The sequence below is a fragment of the Meriones unguiculatus genome, chromosome 1, assembly GCF_030254825.1.
Source record: "Meriones unguiculatus strain TT.TT164.6M chromosome 1, Bangor_MerUng_6.1, whole genome shotgun sequence".
NCBI classification, from domain to species: domain Eukaryota; kingdom Metazoa; phylum Chordata; class Mammalia; order Rodentia; family Muridae; genus Meriones; species Meriones unguiculatus.
This window is the reverse complement of record NC_083349.1, coordinates 4,521,596-4,537,160: the sequence shown is the minus strand read 5'-3', so window position 1 is coordinate 4,537,160 and position 15,565 is coordinate 4,521,596. Positions and strand designations below refer to the sequence as shown.

General features: G+C 47.8%; 1 protein-coding gene across 3 annotated transcripts in view; it reads right to left on the bottom strand.

The window, feature by feature from the left end:
* The window catches only part of Ap2a1 (adaptor related protein complex 2 subunit alpha 1), a 29,364-nt gene extending 18,553 nt beyond the window's left edge, over positions 1–10,811 (bottom strand). For all 3 annotated transcript variants that reach the window (XM_021633848.2, XM_021633849.2, XM_060379544.1), the window contains exon 1: positions 10,609–10,811. In XM_021633848.2, the coding sequence (XP_021489523.1) occupies positions 10,609–10,675 (67 nt within the window). In that variant the 5' untranslated portion in view covers positions 10,676–10,811. The remainder of the gene's footprint in view (positions 1–10,608) is intronic.
* Positions 10,812–15,565: the final 4,754 nt, after the last annotated feature.

The following is a 15,565-nucleotide window of genomic DNA, read 5'->3' as shown; positions in this document are numbered from 1 at the left end:
ATGGTAGTATTGTGAATATGCTGGGTTACATAAACATATGGCTAAAATCAATTTTGGGAGTGAAGAGGTGGCTCTGCGGGTAAAGCGCTTACTGTGTAAACATGAGAACTTGAATTTAGGTGTCTAGCACCCATATTGCTGGGCTTGGAAGTGCTGGCCAGAGGGGCCGCTGGCTCAGCTGGTAGGCCCCAGGGTCAGTGAGACCATTTCCATCAGTAAGGTGGAGAGCAACTGAGAATGGGTACCTGTAGCCTTGTCAGTCACGTGTGCACCTGTGTACATGCACACATACTCAGAGTAGAAGACTTGACTGCGTCTCTCTAATCCAGGAACATGCAGCTAGCCAGTCAGAACAGCAGCAGTCAGCCCTGCCTGTGTGCAACCCTGGGAAGGAGCCCTTCAAGTAAGGTCAACTTCCTCCCTGGACAGCCTTCTCTACCAAGGCCTCAGTAGGGCACCATGATGGCGCTGACTGTCCCACTGGTGTCCACCTGCAATCCCAGCTTTGGTTAGTTAATTTGTTAGGTTTGGTTTCTTGATAAAGAGTTTCTCTGTATAGCCCTGGCTGTCCTGGAACTCCATCTGTAGACTAGGCTAGCCTCAAATTCAAGAGATCCATCTGCCTCTGCCTTAAAAGCACTGGGACTAAAGGTGTGTGCTACCACTGACAGGCTTTGGTTAATTTTAAACAGGGTCTTGCCTGGCTTTGTTGGCATGTGCCTTTGATCCCAGAATTTTGGAGGCGGAGGCAGGCAGATCTCTGAGCTTGAGGTCAGCCTGGTCTACAGAGTGAGTCCAGGACAGCCAAGGCCACACAGAGAACGCATGCTCTTAAATATTGACCTACTTCTCCCTCTAGCCTTTACGTTAATATGTGTATTTGTGTTCTATAAGGAACCAAACCCAGGGCTTACCCCCAGCCCCTCAAATGGATTCTAGGCAGGAGCTCTACCACTGAGCTATACCCCATATCCTCACTGGGGATCTTGGCAGGGGCTCTACAATGGAGCCACACCCTCAACTCCTCACTGAATGGTACTAAGTAACTTCCACTGTTGAGTTATATCCTTAGTCCCAGACAGAATTTTGCAGAGAAGGGAGAAATGTTTTTGGTCTGTGGCTGGTTAAATCCAGATCTGGACCTCACCAATACAGAGTCATCTCTGTGTGAATGTGTATTTGTTTAGTCTTTAAACTTTCCACATCAGGGAGAGGCTTTGGCATAACTGATATACTCTGCTATTAAAAAGAACTCAGACAGGCTGGAGAGATGGCTCAGTTGTCAAGAACACTTGCTTTCTGCCTAAGGATCCAGGTGTGGTTCCCAGAATATACATGGTGCCTCACAACCATCTGTAACTCCAGTTCTAGGGGATCCAATACCTTCTTCTGTCCTTTGCAGACATCCGACATGCACACATACAGGAAAGCCTTAAATGCATCCATAAAGACAAATGCACCCTGCTGGGAGTGCTGGCACATGTCTTCACTCTCAGCACTTCAGAGACAGGCAAGTGTATGCATTTGAAACCAGCCTGGTCTATATAGTGAGCTCCAGGACAGCCTGCCTCAAATGAAACAAAACAAAACAAAGATAAACACATCTTTAATTTAAATAGAAAAAAAAGGGGGTAGGGAGGGTCAGCAATTTAAAAAGTCCAAAGGTACTAGGCATAAAAGTGTGCACAGACACACATGTAGGCAAAACATCCCACACACATACATTTTTTTAACGTATTTATTTATTCTTATATGGTCTGGGTGAGGGTGCCAGATCCTCCGGAGCTGGAGTTACAGACAGCTGTGAAGCTGCCTGTTGGTGCTGAGAATTGAACTAGGGTCCTCTGAAAGAGCAGCCAGTGCTCAACAGATGAGCCATCTCTCCAGCCCCAGGGGGGAAAAATTTTAAATTTAAAAACTAAAGTGTGGACTCTCCAAAAGAGCCATGCTTGGTAGTGGAGACATGTCATCCTTACTACTCAGGGGACTGAACGAGGGCAATTACAAATTCAAGTCCGGCCAAGTGGCAGTGGTGCACGCATTTAATCCCAGCACTCAGGAGGCAGAGGCAGGCAGACTGAGTTCCAGGCCAGCCTGGTCTACAAAGTAAATTCTAGGACAACCAAGGCTACACAGAGAAACATCTTTTTGGAAAAAAAAAAAAAAACAGGCTGCAGGGATGGGTTAGAGGTTAAGAGCACTGACTGCTCTTCCAAAGGTCCTGAGTTCAATTCCCAAGCAACTACATGGTAGCTCCCAACCATCTATTAGAAAAGAAACAAACAAACTTGGGCCAGAGTGAGTTCAAGGATAGCCTAGGCTAGTTAGTGATGTGCTACCTCAAAATGAAAAGTAAAAGAGCTGGCACTAGGTGTAATGGCTCCAACCTATAATCCTAGCATTCTGGAGGCTGAGCAGAATAGATAGAAGCTCTAGGCTACCTCGGACTAGAGTGAGACTCCATCTCAACAAGTTAAGGAAAGGCTGGGAGTGTAGCGCAGTTGGCATCATGCTTGCCTAGCACACACAAGCTCCAAGTTCAGTCCCAGCACTACATGAGCCAGGAGTAGCACACTGTAACCCCTGCACACGGAAGCGGACACACTCGGGAGTTTAAGGTCATCATGGCGAAGTCTGGACTACATGAGACCCTGTCTGGGGAGGGGGGGCACTTGAGTGTGCTTGGGAGCAGAGCTTAGTAGAGATCCCTTGCACAAGGCCCTGGTTACCATTCCCAGTACTAAGGGGCAGGGACCCGGGAGGCAAAAGGCGGACATAGAGAGTCGAGCATTCAGGGGCTGGAGACAGCGCACTGGGGCTGCTGAAAGAATGCACGGTGGGAATGGCCCAAGGCCACTAGACACACGGGGCACTGGGAAACTCGCCTGTGCGGCAGTCAAGATGAAAGGCAGTGATCTCACAACAGGGGCCATGCAAGTGTGTCAAGAGGTCCTCAAAGCAACTCTCATTCATAAAGGGATTTCCTTCCTTCCTTTCTTTGAGATGGTCTTTGGGAGGGGATCTGCACTCAAAGCTATGTCGTCTTGGTTGTCTTGGAACAGCTCACTGTATGAAGGAGGCCAGCCTCGAACTCATAAAACATCTGCTTGCCTCTCAAGTGCCATCACATCTGGCATGAAGGGATTCCTTTAGCAGGCTTGGGCATGAGCCACTCCTGCCCTAGTCCTGCAGTTTTGGTTTGGTAGAGAGGTAGGCAGGGACAATGCTGAGTAACAGAGGCAAGCCAGTGAAGGCTAAAACTACAACAGGGAAGGAAGGATTCCTGCTTAGGATCAGAAATGAGGCAACAGAAGGCTTGGAGAGAGCCAAGCAGGCAGCTGGGAGGATGGGAGGCAACAGAATGGGACCCATGCTCAAGCCAAAGGGCTGTATAAAGAAAAGAGGGTCAGGAGTAGCAGGGCTGTCTCCCCGGGAGGGGCTGTGAAGGTTATTTTCCTTCATGATGGAGGTCTACTCTGGCATGGTTTCCAGCCTGGAGGTGTGTAGGGTGATGACTTCCGTAGTGGTTAAATAGAAGCACCGCATCAGAGTGCGTCTGTAATTATCCTCAAAGGAATTTGGGCCAGCCTGGCCCTGCCCTGGAGGACCCTGTGTGACTTCATGGAGAAAGTGTTTTCAGCTACTGCTTCCGGACCCTGGACTGCAAGAAAATTGATTGTCTTGATCTCTCCATGGCCAAAATATGGCAACGTGCCATGTGCTGTGATGCACTAAAAACAGGACAGTTGTCACAGTGTGTGTGTGTGTGTGTGTGTGTGTGTGTGTGTGTGTGTGATCAGTTCTCTCTGCTCTCTCACCTTTACGTGGAATCTAGGCTTGAACTCTGGTCTCCAGGCTTGCACAGCAAATGCCTTTACTGCTATGCCATCTCGCCAGCCCTGCTTTATTTCGCTTTGTTGGAGACAGGGACACATGAAGTCCAGGCTTCTAGCCAAGGGTGACCTTGGACTTGTGCCCCCTGCTTCTATTCTCAAGTGCTAGGATGACAGAGTTGTACCATGACACCTGGTTCCCAGTATTCTTTCTTGATCCCCGGTACTGGGGTGGGGAGGGGGGACTGGCTTCCACCTTCAGCAAACACCTGCTAATGCCTCCCAGGGGCCAGGACCTGCAGAGGGCAGAGCTGAGGATGAGCAGGGGGAGACCCAGGCCTTGATCCCAGGACTGAAGCAAAAGTTACTACCACAGTGGGTCTAATTTGGGACAGGATGTGCTTCCTGTTCGGAGTAGCTTTGGGCAAAGGGAGTCAGCACTCCAAGGCCTCATTCATGGGCCTGTTCCAGCACAGGGACTGAGATAGGAGATAGCCCCAGCCCTGCAGCTCCCCTTTGATAAGGCTTCCCTGCTTTGGGAGAGCAGGACCACGCCTTCACACAGCATGGCCTCATCATCTGTTATCCCCAAAATCTGTGTGCTTCCTGTTCACAGCCTGCTTGCTGAGCCCCATGGTACCCATCTGAGGCTTCCTCTCTCCCAACCTGACCCTATCCTTTTCCTGCCCCTGGCATACTCTTAGGACAACTCCCTGACCTCAGGACCTTCGCACCACCCCTGGCTGGACTCAAACCTCTACAGCCCACTGCACAACTCCCAGTGTGTCTTGTAAAACACAGCCCAGACAGAACCGTACAAACCTCTCCCTCACTGGACTTACAACAGTTGCATATGTATCTTAGTTTAAAATAAATAAATACTAAGATAGAAATCGCAAACCTGTTATCTCAGTACTTGGGATGTGGGGTCAGGAAGGTCAGAGGTTGAAGGTTATCTTTTATCTACACAATGAGTTTAAGATCAGTATTGGTTAGTAAATGAATCCCTGTCTCAGAAATCCAAAAGCTAAGAAGAATCTTAGTTAAAGAGTAAGAGGGGAGCCAGGCAGTGGTGGCGCACGACTTTAATACCAGTGCTCGGGAAGCAGAGGAAGAGGCAGAGGCAGATGGATCTCTGTGAGTCTGAGGCCAGCCTGGTCCACAAAGCAAGTGCAGGATAGCCAAGGCCACACAGAGAAACAAAAAACAAACAAAAAAAGCAAGAGGAGATAAAATTCACATGCAGCAACGTGGACAAAAGGTGAGTCCCTCCTTCCAGTGGACAACCGCAGGCAGATGATGAGGGAAGGACGTTTCAGATTAGACATGCAGTCTTTAGTACTGACAATCTCACTTCAAATCCTTAGGGACTATCCAGAATCGAAAGAATAAGATAAGCTGAAATAATAATAGCAATATATATCAAATAGAATTTTGAATGGTAATAAAAAGAATATTATATACTTAAAAAAACCCTCAGCTTTTTAACATTGAGGCTAGGTGTGGTGCACGCACCTTTGATCCCAGCACATGAAAGGCAGAGGCAGGTGGATCTCTGTGAGTCTGAGGACAGCCGGGGCCACACATAGAAACCCTGTCTGAAAAAAAAAAAAAAAAAAAACAAACAAAAAGCTACACACCATGAAACTCTATCATTCCACCACGTGGGATCCAAGATCTGGAGGCATTCCCTTGATGAAGTATGGATTTCTACCCTTATGAATTTATTATGTATGTGTGGGCACAAGTGTAGAGGTCAGAGGACAGCTTCTGGCAGTCAGTTCTTTCATTCTACCATGTGGGTCCCCAGGATCCAGTTCAGGTCCTCAGGATTGGCAGCAAGCACCTTTCCCTACTGAGCCACCTTGCCAGCCCTGTTACGATTTTGGTTGGTTGGTTGGGTTAGGCTGGCCTCAAACTAAGATTGTCATACCTGGGCAGATCTGTGATTTCGAGGCCAGCCTGGTCTATAAAGTGAGTTCTAGAACAGCCAGGGATACACAAAGAAACAAATAAACAAAATTCTTGAACCCACCCCCCACCCACAAAAATTGTCCTGCTTCAGTGACAACTGTGAGTGAGCCCCCGTGCTTGACTCTTTAGAGATGGATGCTGGGGTCCCACATGCTAGTGCTCTACCTCTGAAGTATGCACTAGCTCCTTTTGCTTTATTTACTTACAGACAGGATCTCACTACGTAAACCAAGTTGGTCTTGGACTCACTGAGATCTGCTTGCCTCTGCCTCCCAAGTGCTGGGACTAAAGGCATGCACCACCACACCTACGTTATGCATATGGGTATTCTGTCTGCCATGTGTGTCTGTGTACCACATATGTGTAGTGCCTACAGAAGCCAGAAGAAGGTATCAGATGCCCTGGAAGTGGAGTTACAGATAGCTGTGAGCTACCACTGGTGCTAAGAATCGAACCCAGGTTCTCTGAAAGAGCAGCCAGTATTCTTCCCTGCTAAGCCATCTCTCCGGACCCTATTACTTTTTGGGTTTTCAAGATAGGATCTCTCTGTATAGTCCCGGCTGTCCTGAAACTGATTGTGTAGACCAGGCTGACCTCACGCTCAGAGACCTGCCTGTCTCTACCTTGAGTGCTGTGATTAAGGGTGTGCCCCACCACCGACACCACACAGTCAGCCCCTACTTGTTATTGTAATACAGGATGTCTTTAAGTTACTCAATCTGGTTTTGAACTCACTCTATAGCACAAGGTGACTTTTAAAATTGGTTATTACTACCAGGCGCAGTGGCACACGCCTTTGATCCCAGCACTCAGGTGGCAGAGGCAGGTGGATCTCTGTGAATGGTCTATAAAGACAGTCCAGGAGAGTCAGGGCTGTTGCACGAAGAAACCCTGTCTTGAAAAACAAAAACAAACAAAACCCCTTGTTATTATTACATTTATTTGTGTCTGGCCCTGTTTGCACTTCTTGTTTGACTTGCATCAGGCCACAAAGACACATGTGTCTGTGAGGACAGCTGTGAACATCTGCTCAAAGCACCTTCATTCCATGGGGTCCTAGTACACTCATCTGTCTTATTTGTCGCTGTGCCCCCAGGGCCATCACAGGGCTTGAAACACACCAGCCAAGCATGGCTGCTGAGCCAAGGAGAGGGCAGTGCGAGGTGCTGCGGCGGAGGCCAGGGCTAAACCACGCAAGGCCTGAGCTTGTGTCTTTGGTCTGTCGCCTGGCTCCTCTCCAGGATCCTACACTGTGATACCTACTCTCTTCCCTTTCCTTCCCCAAACCCAACACAAATTCTCTTTGCCAGTCCTTCAAAATGAACCTAAAACCTGACCGATCCTTTGGTTTTGTTTGGGTTATTTGAGTGTATGTTTGAACACGTGAATGCACATGCCCTTGGAGTCCAGAAGAGGGTGTGAAATTCACTGAGACCGGAGTCATGGGTAACTGTAAGCCACCTGACGTGGGTACCAGGAACCAAGAGCTGGTCCTGTACATGTGTTAACTGCTGAGCCATCTTTCCAGGCCCCTCGGGTTGTTTTTTTGTCGTTCAGTTTTTGTTTTTTGAGCCAAGTCTTGCTATGAAGGCCAAACCAGGGTGGCGCTGTAGCCTTCCAAACGCTAGGTTGATAGGTATGCAGGTCCAGCCCTTTGCTTCTGCTCAGATCTTAGCAGACCCTTCTCACTCCACTGGCCACCTCTTTAGCCTGAGGTCTGTGAAACTTTGGTTGGGTTCCCAGCTGCCGCCCCAGCTTCTAAGGTCTATTCTCACAGAAGCCAGAGCAATCATTCAAGAGTTCTGATTTCTTCTTGAGACAGGATCTCCCCTAAGCCAGCCTTAGGATGGAGATCACCATCCTCCAGCGCTTTCCCACTTCTGTGCACAACCAGGCCTAGTTCTAGAGAATTCAGTGAGCCACTTCCTACTTCTGCTCAAAAGCATCCTACAGCTCTCAGTCTAATCACAGAAAGGCCATAATGGCCAGAGCTCCCCAGCCTCCCTGTCCCCTTGGTCCTTGCTCATGTCCTGTGCTTACATGGTCCTGGGCCTACACATGCTGCAACCTCAGGACCCTTGAACATGCCATCTTCCTGAAGGTAAATGCACTTGCGGTCAGAGATGACAACTTGAATGTGAGAACCCACACGCCTGTAATCCCAGCACTTGGGCGGAGAGGCGGACAGATCTCTGAGTTTGAGGCCAGTGAGTCCAGGACAGCCAGGGCTACACAGAGAAACCTCTCAAGAAACCAAAAAACAACCAAAGGCAACCATCTGCATGCAGGTGGTTGATGGACCCCGTTCATCCAAAACATAGCACTCACTCCTTGCTTCTCACTGTATGAGCTGACTGAAATGTCAAGAGCAGCAGCACCTGGTCAGCAGCCCTGATGCTCCTTCACAGCACCGGCCGCTGGCAGACCACCCTGCATTCCCTTCTGTTTACTGCCTCTTAGGGACTGAGTGCTTCAAAACCCATGGCTTTCTGTTTGTTTTGTCTTGCAGTGCTAGGGATGGAGCCCAGGTTGCTGCCCACACTAGGCAGGCACTCTTCCATCATGCTATGCTCTCAGCCCTTTACTGAGAGATGTCGGCCAGGTGCTCTACTGCTGAGCACCAGCACCAGCCCCAAGACTAGGAAGTCCACATAGCTGTGACCCCAATACTTCAAATGGGACTGATTACAGGAGTAATCAAATAGTATTTATTTGATAAATGAGTAAACAAATCTCTGTGGGAGGAATATTATTAGGAATGGAGATAGCCAAAAGGGCTAAGTAGGGTGCAGAGGGTTATCCCACCAATAAAACACATCCTTTTTGCTTGTTTGTTTGCTTTTTGAGACAGGGTTTTTCTGTGTACACCAGACTGCCCTGGGGACTCACTGTGATCTATGTGTCTCCGCCTCCCTAAATGCTGGAATTACAGGTATGAGACAATGGGCCAGCAAGCACACCCATTTTTAACAGGTAACCATGCCTAAGTCTACAACTCTTCCTAGCTCCATGGCTTCTTAGCATGGTCCGAAGCATTTCTCATAAGGGTGCACACAGTTTCCCACTGTCATCTTGCTGACACCTACTGTGCTCAAGATGCTTCCCTGAGAAGTTTGGAGGAGTTATTTTTTAGATCCTAGCCAATGCCAACAGCAGCTACCAGGACCTAGCTTAGCGCCTCACCCCACATCAGCCAACCACCCCTCACTGAGAAGTCATCAGCAGCCTCTCCTGACAGGTGAATAGACTGTGAGGTGAAGTCCCTCATTCAAGGTCACACAGTGATGTAGTACAGTCTCAAACACAAAGTCTGGCTGCCCACATCCATGCACGGAACCTTTGAAGGCTCTTGACAGCTCCAGGCACCAGCATCTGCTCCCAGGAGTTGTGAGCTGACCAGCAGCCAGGCTATCCCATTGTTACAGTAACCCTTCCTAGCAGGGATCATGGTTCCCTCATTGCCAGGCCTGCCCTGTTCACTGACCTATTGCTTTCCTCACATACTTACTTCCCCTACCCCAGCTTTCCAAATCTCTTTCCAACAGAGCATTCAGATGTCTTGCCTCCCTGATGGAGGTCTGCCTCCATCATGAACACTCACTCTGTAATACCCTCCCAGGCCCTGTTGGTATCTTGGGTTCCCCTCAAGATTCTATCCAGTATTCCATCTTTCCCTGTATGTAGCCTCTTGAATGCCTGCCATGCTTTGTTGTGTTTGGTTTTGGCTTTTCCAGACAGGGATTCTGTGTGTACCCTTGGGAATCCTGGAACAGGATTTGTAGACCAGGCTGGCCTCGAACTCAAAAGAGATCAGCCTGCCTCTCCTCTAAGTGCTGGGATTAAAGGTCTGCACAACCACACCCAGTGCCTTCCATGTTGTTTTGTTTGTTTGTTTGTTTTTGTTTCTCTATGTAACTGTAACAGAGTTCTGCCTATCCTGGACTCACTCTGTAGACCAGGCTGGCCTGGAACTCAAAGAGATCCGCCTGCCTCTGCCTCCCTAGTATTGGGATTAAAGGCCTGTGCCACCATGCCTGGCACCTTCCATGTCCTTTAAGCATCTTCCATTTAGAGTCTTTCCATACCTCACCCTCTACTGTCCCTCATTTCCATCTTTGGTCCTCTGTCTCCCCACTTCATCATCTCTGATCCCTGTGCTGTCCATCCACTTAAACTTCCATTTTTGGTCCTCTGTCTCCCCACTTCATCATCCCTGGTACCTGTGCTGTCCATCCACTTAAACTCCTGGTCTCTCTACTGTCCCCCAACCTTACCATCTCTGGTTTCTCTGGTATGCCCTCACTTTATCATCTCTGGGCCCTATGGTGTCGCCCCAATCTTATCATCTCTGGGTCCTCCGCAGTTCACCAACTTCCATCATTGGTCCGTCTGCTGTCCCCCACCTTATCTTCTCTGTCCCTCTGCGGTCCCCCATTTCTATCTGATTCCCCTGGTATCTCCCTACTTTATCATCTCTGGTTCCCCTGATGCCCTCCACGTCCATCTCTAGTCCCTCGGCTGTCCCCCGACCTTATCATCTCTGGCCCCTGGAATGCTCCCCAACTTCTGACCCCTGGCCCTAGGTGGTCGTCAGCCTCCCACCTCTTCTGCGACCCCGATTTCCTTCTCTAGGCTCGGTATGGTACTGAATGACCTATCTAACCCGTTACCCTATCCCCTCCACCTCCTCCTGCCACGTCCGCCCGCGCCGCTCCGGTCCTTCCTACGAGGACACCCCCGCGCTTCCCCGCTCCCTCCGCCCGGTCCCCGCGTGACCCCCAGGCCACGGTCGTGAGCTCACAGTTCCGGATGTCGGAGATGAACACGGCGAGCCCGCGCATGCCATCGCCCTTGGATACGGCCGGCATGATGGCGCAAGGCTCGGCTCCGGGCCTGGCCGAACGGGCACGGGGCTGGCTGGCGGCACCGGGCGGAAAGGACCCCAGGCGGCGCCGAGGAGCCGGCCGGGGGAGGGCGGGCTGGCGGCGGGCTGGCTGCAGGCCGACGCCCCGCCTCGGATCCGCCCCTACGGGCTGTCATCCGGGAACGTCTGCCACTTGTTGGCTGAAAGGCCTGCCGCTCACAATAGAACGCCCGCCCTCCGCTCTCTATGATTGGCTAAGTGGTAAAGACACACGGCGATGATTGGTGCAGGGCCGTGCTATTTCCGTTCGGGAGTAGGGGGCGTTGCCCTAGAGACAGGCGGAGTTCGATGACCACCTGGGACCGCCCCCTGCACGGCCGAGACCAACGCTAATTGGATGGACCGCTCGCTCCGCGACAGGAGGGCGGAACGTAAGAAGGGGCTGGAGAACCGACCGAGGAAGGCGGAACTTCGGGCAAAGAAGACCAATAGGTGAGGAGATAGCAATCCGCAAGGCGCTACCGATTCGCCGGAAGTGTCATACTTCCGCCCTCGAAGGGGCGGTTTAGGGGGCCGGGCAAGAGGGAGACGACCCGTAGAGAAGGAGAAAGAGGGCCTGTCAGTCAGCTGAGCTGCGATAGGTGGAGCGACGCCTGCAATTCCCTGCTGCAGAGAGGGGCTGGGCAGGGCTTTGGAGCGTGAGGTGTCCACTGCGCAGGCGCGCCTCTCTTCCCGGTCTGTCTCCACTCCTGCATCCTACGCTGCTTCAAAATGCTGCCTGGGAGCCTTCCTCTTCTTTTCCTAAAAACAACACCTATTTAACATGAGAGGAGGGACTGCCACTCAACGCCTGTCCTCTTAAACACAGAGGTCCAAACAGGTTGAAGGCTACCTCAAAGCCACACAGCTCAGAAGTGAAAAACCGTGGAATTACTGCTTTCGTTTTTAAACATTTTTTCATCTAAGTTGCTCTTTTTTTCCTGCCTGAACCCGAGTACCCAAGACAATCTGCATATAGCGGTCATAAGGTCAAAACTGTTTCGTCCATTAGTTCTGGAGAACCACCCAGGAAAAGCTAATTACAACCATGGCTGAGGACTGAGTCGGTTTGGCCGCGGTGCTTATCCACGCAGACTCCCTAGGCTACTCGGTTCACTGGGTTGCAGGGAAGGCAAAGCCCCAGGATTGCCAATGTCCAGGGCTATTGAGAAATTTGGGGCAAAGAGAATTGTAAGGGTACATGTCTGTCATTCCCATGAACAAAATGCCATCCCAGACAGGCTTTTTTTCTAATCTCTGACACCCCCAGAATGGGTCTAGGAGATGTATTCTGGGACCTAGGAAGAGATGTCGGGGTGAGTCCTAGGGAATATGCAGTTTTCTGTGAGTTTGGCGTTAGCGTGGTCTATGTAGAGTTCAGGATAGCCACGGCTGCATTGAGTCCCTGTCTCAAAATAAGAAAAGGTTAAGGATAAAACCTTGAATCCCCCAGTGGGGGACTCAGTGTGTGTGTGTGTCCCAAACTCTGGGTTCAATCCCAAGTATTAAAAAAAATAATCATCTCTATTTTTAAAATTATTTATTTATTTATTATGTGTACATTGGTGCCTGTCAGCATGTATGTCTGGAAGGGTGCCCAGGAATTGGATTACAGACAGTTATGAGCTGCTGGGAATTGAACCCAGGTCCTCTAGAAGAACAGCCAGTGCTCTTAACCACTGAGCCATTTCTCCAGCCCCAGAAGGGATATTTTCTAGGGAGCTTTGACATTTATAAGATACTTAAGGATACAGACTATCACTGTAGACTGAACTAACCCTCCATGGAGGGATGTGAACAAAGGGCAGAAAGGATCCCAAGAATACAAAGCCTGTCCCTAGGCTAGGAAAACATTCCCGTCCTCTGCTCAGGCAGCCTGGAACGGACAAGTGGAGTGAACTGAGTTCTGGAAGTAAAGAAAGGCCTTCATGATTCCAGGTCCCTCATGGGTAGATAGGTCAATGTTCCCCCGCATCCCATACTCTTGTTGTTGTTGTTATTTGCCTGCTAGTTTGTTTTTGAGCTGGAGACTCACTATGTACCCCAGGCTGTCCTGGAATCTGATCCTCTCACCTGACTTCAGAGCGCTAGGGTTAATGGTGTGTACCAGCATGCCCAGCTCACAGGTTTAAATTAAGACCTAAAGCAACAGCTTTCTGAGGCCCAAGAAGTGTCAAGGGAAAGAGCTGAGACTGCCTTCTGCGAAATCCAGCAGTATCAACTGCAGAAAGCATAGCTTAGAGTAAGCATTGGAGAAACCGGCACTATTTTCTTCAACAGAAAGAAATGAATGAGTTCTGATCACCTGGAATGCTGGAGTGATGAAATAAAAAACAAACAAACAAAAAAAACCTGATGATCCTGTACTGTTCTATTAGGAGCCACCTCCACCTGAATTATGTAGAATGATTATTAATGTTTATTATTGATTTATATTTTTAGCAAAGCAGTGTTTACTACCTAACCAGCTAGATAACCAAATAATCACAGAGAGACTAGGATTTATTCCCTTAGCCTAGAGCACAACACTGGACAATAATTACTCCATCCTAAACCTCCAAGCTAGTATAGCTTCCTCCCATTCAGATTTCATCATATCTACTTTTTAATCATATCGTAGGTCCGGTTCATTTCTCCTGGTGTTTCCCAATCTTCCCTAATGTAGTCCTCTTCTACTCTTTCCTCTCCAGGATGTCCCACCCTATTCTCTGCATTGCTCAGCATTGGCTGGTTGGCTTTTTACTGGCAATACAGAGAACAACTGCTGGGGATGTTTACATAAAGGTGAGGAATAAACATCACAATGCAATGTCTGCATTGAAACCAGATAGTGGGGTAGAGAAATCAGCATTCGAATGAACACAGGTAAACTAACAGTCCACAAGAATATTATTGCCAACATTTCCCCCTTTAAGTCCAATAAAAGGCTCCTTTTCTTTCAATAATAAAACTAATATGCAACAAATTATGAAACAGTTATGAAAACTATTAGGTAAGATTTACATTCATAATGTCCAGTCCATGTACTGGCAACTTAGGATAAAGTCTTTTAATATCTATCGTATCTTGAGAAGGAAGATATTACCTGAGTAAGCAGGAAGTGCAGGCGAGCAGCTTCCAAAATACAGAAAAGACAGAGACAGTTTTCTACCTGGACAGTCACTCAAATTTTCTCTATAATGTTGGAGCATCAATCTTCAGCCTACTGGCCCAGTATATCTGACAGACATATTTGTAAAGCAGGAACAATGAAGGACTTGCTTACCCTGTCTTGACAGAGCTTGCAATCGACTTCCCTGCATTCAAGTTTAGGTCACAACTGACAGCATTTTGTCTGCAGTTCAGTAGGGACATTACTTTTTCCCAGTGGCCAGCTTGCCACATTTGAGACCATCTCCTAATGAATACCCATCATCTTCTTTGAAGTAGGCTAGGGGTGCTGCCAGGAGCTGACATGTCTTATCAAAGAATCCTTAAAAAAATTAAAAACACCCTTAAATGCCATATTCTGTAGGTCTCTGAGGTTTTTGAAAACCGCCTATCTATACACATTTACATAGTATTTAATCAAATGAGCTAGCTTCTTTGAAGTTATCTTGGAAGCAGGTTTTAATAAAACAGCAACTGAAGCAGCTGAGGCTGGAACATGCAGGATGCTGGGATAAATGTGTCACAGCATCCTCAGGGATGAGTCTGTCAGCTCTGTCTTCATTCTGTTGATGTTTGGTCCTTTTGTTCTGTAAACATATGAACTCTTACAAGTAACACACAGTTCTGTAATTGCATATGCATGGGATCCACAAGCCACATGGAACAATTAAAGAAGATTTTCTACTCTTCATATGAGCACAAGAAAGAAATCTGTCCTTTTTTTTTTTTTTTTTTGAGCTAGTCTGAATTGTATACCAAACTGTAATACCAAGTTTTATCTATGCCATTTAAAAGAATGGCATGATAAATCCTGAGGATTTTGTAGCCAACAAGATTTATTGGCTAAGCATAGACATTTTTGTCTCAGCCATTTTAAAAGTTGTTCCAATAGAGACACCAGCATATACATTACCTGCTTAGGTCTTCATTTGTTTCTTCTTATGTGTGGTTAAGATCTTCAGGGTGGGGAGGGCTCCCTTTGTCAAATCTGATTTTTATCAGTTTGAATGGAATCCAAAACTTCTCTTCTTCTGTATGAACATATACAAAGCCCCTACCCCAGTGTAACACATTCCCTGCTCTCCATTCTGAGGTCAAAATGTCCTTGAAATAGACAGACTGATATAATTCAGCATTTTTTTTTCTAAAATCTAATGCCTCTCAGCAGCCGTTTTTTTGTTCATTAGCATTTAAAAAATTTAAATTCAATAAAGCCTTATGTAATCTATCTCTGAGGGTCTTTGATACCCCTCTCTGTTTGATAAGCATCTCTTTTAAGGCACAACTGGATCTTTCAATGACAGCTTGTCTTACAGGATTGTAAGGTATACCTGTAATATGTTTCATATTAAAATATGTAAAAAATCATTTCATTTTGTTAGAGACATACGCTGTAGCACTATCAGTTTTAATCTGTACAGGCTGCCCATAACTGCTATAACTTTTAAGTGTGAAACAACAGAATCAGCGCTTTCAGAACTTAAAACTGTTGCCCACTGAAATCCTGAATGTTTGTCTATAGTTCGGTGCACATATTTCAGTTTACCATACTCTGTAAAATGAGACACACCCATTTGCCAAATTTCATTTATTTGGCTACCTTTAGGATTACTTCCTGCAGGTAGTGGAGTGTGGTTATATAAAGAACAAGTAGGACATTTTCTCACAATTTCCTTTGTTTGTTGCCAAGGGATAAAAATTCTTT